General features: G+C 44.5%; 1 protein-coding gene across 1 annotated transcript; it reads right to left on the reverse strand.

The window, feature by feature from the left end:
* K444DRAFT_649064 (HET-domain-containing protein) lies at window positions 1–1,232 on the reverse strand (the record flags this gene model as incomplete). Its single annotated transcript, XM_024885535.1, has 3 exons — window positions 1–94; window positions 259–1,009; window positions 1,043–1,232. The coding sequence occupies 3 exons, from the start codon at window positions 1,230–1,232 to the stop codon at window positions 1–3; spliced, it is 1,035 nt and encodes a 344-aa protein (XP_024726070.1).
* Between the last annotated feature and the right edge of the window lie 1,584 nt (window positions 1,233–2,816).

Here is a 2,816-nt window from a genome sequence, read left to right on the forward strand (position 1 = left end):
TCAGTCTCCAGCACAGCGCCTTTCTCCAGTAGCAGCTTCACCACCGCCTCGTGCCCATTCCTTGCAGCCCATGACAGCAGCATTTGACCGCTTACTTTCATATTGACATCGACATCGTCGCGCACTATCAGCAGCCTTACCAATACCTCATTCTCCGTATCCACTGCGGACTTAAGTACTTCGGTGGCAAGAAAATCCAAGTTTCCTAAAAACTCTGGCAACGTCCAATCGAATGAACGGTAGATAGGAGAGTTCAACTTGTTAAAGTTGAGTAAGAATAAGGTAGTATCGAAAATAACATCTTGAAGATTCTTTTTATAGTTTGCTCTCAGAAAATCAGTATCGCATGCATCTGAAGATATGCCTAGTAAGGCATAAATACTATCTCGTGGGTCAGTCGCTTCGCTTCCGCAGAATTTGACTAGCAATGTGTAAAGATCCCGCTTTTTGGCCCACCAAGAGCTATTCCGGAGAGGACCTGGCATAATATCTAAGATAGGTTGACAGTGCGGGTCTGGGGTGATCTCTAGTAAAGATAGCGTAAGAGCGAAGATGCTTGCCGAAACAGATTTGCCACCGCAAACGATTTCGGCAACTCGCGCGTTGGCAACTTCTTGTAGAATCCAGACTCTCTTAAACCAATTTCGACGAAGGAGCGACCGTAAGCCTTCAATCAGAAGGTCTCTTTGGTCAGCGATTAAATTGTGTACCACCGCTGACCAGATATTCACCCACTGCTTGTCTGAAATTTTCTGGTCATTAGAGGCATGTTTGGTGCTCTCTTTCTCCAGTTGCTCCATATAATGCATAACATAATCTGTATCATATGTAGCTTCGCCTAACCAGATAATTACTCGTTCAGCCTCGCTGTAAATAGATCCCATCTGCTGGACTTGCTCTCCTCGTTCTTTATTATCATTTTGATTAATGCAAAGAGCATCAATCCAAAGAATCCGGTCTTTTTCTTGGTAACGGAGATCCCGAAGTGCAAGATATGCATTTTTGGTAACTGTCATTTTACTTCCATTAATTATTATTTCACATGGTCTGGATTTGCTACCCCATGTGTAAGATAATGCCGCATAATCTCTGACATATTCTGGTGGGGCTGGTGGGGGGAGCTTTGAGTCAAAAAGCCGACCCTGAATAGGGTCGTCGTCGCCTTTGAGCAGTCGAAGAAGGCGAAAGGCAGGTCCTTCAAGGCCAATTGGCTTGTATTCGAAACTCGTCATCTCTGGTGTTTGAAAGAAGTAATTATAGCGGCTGGTGGTGATCGGAGTGGGCCAGTCGAGAATGCTGAGTCGCTCTTGATCGTCTTGCCGCTCATTGAGACGATCCACTCCCATCTTTGCCGTAATGGCTGCTTGACTGCTCTAATTCAGCTTTTGACACCTAGCTAAAGAGAGAGATGGATAAGTACCCGGGTATCCGTACAATATATGTACTGAGCAATGTGACGTTCGATGTTATTCGATTTCGAATCTCTTGGATGTCCTGTGGTTCCCATTCGAGTTTCTTCCAAACTCTCTTCACTCTCTTGCCCAAGTTTCCGCTATAGGTCTGCAGTTCGCCATACTTATCGAGTGTTTTCTCCAAATCGCTGAGGATTTTGTGGCAGCTACTAGCAATTTCTTGTAGCTCTGTCTTCTGCTTTGCGTCGGGCTCGCACTCGGATATAACAATGTCGACATCATAAATAACGATCGAAAGGCTTCTGACTCTGTGAATTAAGGTTAGCAACTATCGGTCAAATACTTAGATAACCTACTCATCGGAGATGTTCTTGAACTGGCTCGGCGCACTAATAAATTCCCTCCGGATCTTGTTGGTAAGCTCGATGAAGGCGAGGAAGTCGCCGATGCTGAATCCAAAGCTCATCTTATCTTCTGCCCTACTCTACTGCCTATAATCTCAGTCTGATAATTAGATGACGGATGGAGAGCTCGGTATTGAAAGACGTCTGTCTGTGGCAGGCTCGTGGAGAAAGTCTGTTGATAGCGCGGAAGCGGACGAATGCGTCGGACCTGATCGGCAAGCTCAGTAGTCGTAGAGTCGCTATCGCTGCAATACTTATCAGCAGCTCAAGTCGATGCTATTATTGTCGTAGAGGGAGAAGGTCTCTGTGGAGAGACATCGATGCGGGATTGAAGTCGAGAGAATTCGAAGGGTTCGCACCCTTGTGAGGCAGATTTGGCTGGCGGGGTTTGCGGCTCAGCTGAAAACGCCACGTCAACCTCCCGATGTGGCTGTGATTTGCAAGCCATATTGTAAGCTAAACGCTGTGGAATCTTGCTGAACTGGCAACTCGTTCAGAGGGTAGGCATTGAAAGAAATGATGATACTGTAGAACTGAACATGCTATCCTGGTAGCCAAAGTAGAAGTATCCACTAGCCAACCGCCCAAACCCCCATCCGCCCACGCCTAAAAAATCGATTTTTAATCACACCTTTATTATAATTACAAATCCTTTAATATATTAACGTCCCATAGTATTTTCAATATCCTAATAACTATATATTTAATTTAGTCTTGTGGTGCGGCTAGAATCGCCTGTTAATGTCGAATTTTTTGATTTTTGGTATGCGGCCGGCTTACTAAAAATTATTGGGTGCGGCCGCATACCAAAAATCAAAAAATTCGACATTAACAGGCGATTCTAGCCGCACCACAAGACTAAATTAAATATATAGTTATTAGGATATTGAAAATACTATGGGACGTTAATATATTAAAGGATTTGTAATTATAATAAAGGTGTGATTAAAAATCGATTTTTTAGGCGTGGGCGGATGGGGGTTTGGGCGGTTGGCTAGTG

Source organism: Hyaloscypha bicolor (assembly GCF_002865645.1).
Source record: "Hyaloscypha bicolor E unplaced genomic scaffold K444scaffold_202, whole genome shotgun sequence".
In the NCBI taxonomy this organism is placed as follows: domain Eukaryota; kingdom Fungi; phylum Ascomycota; class Leotiomycetes; order Helotiales; family Hyaloscyphaceae; genus Hyaloscypha; species Hyaloscypha bicolor.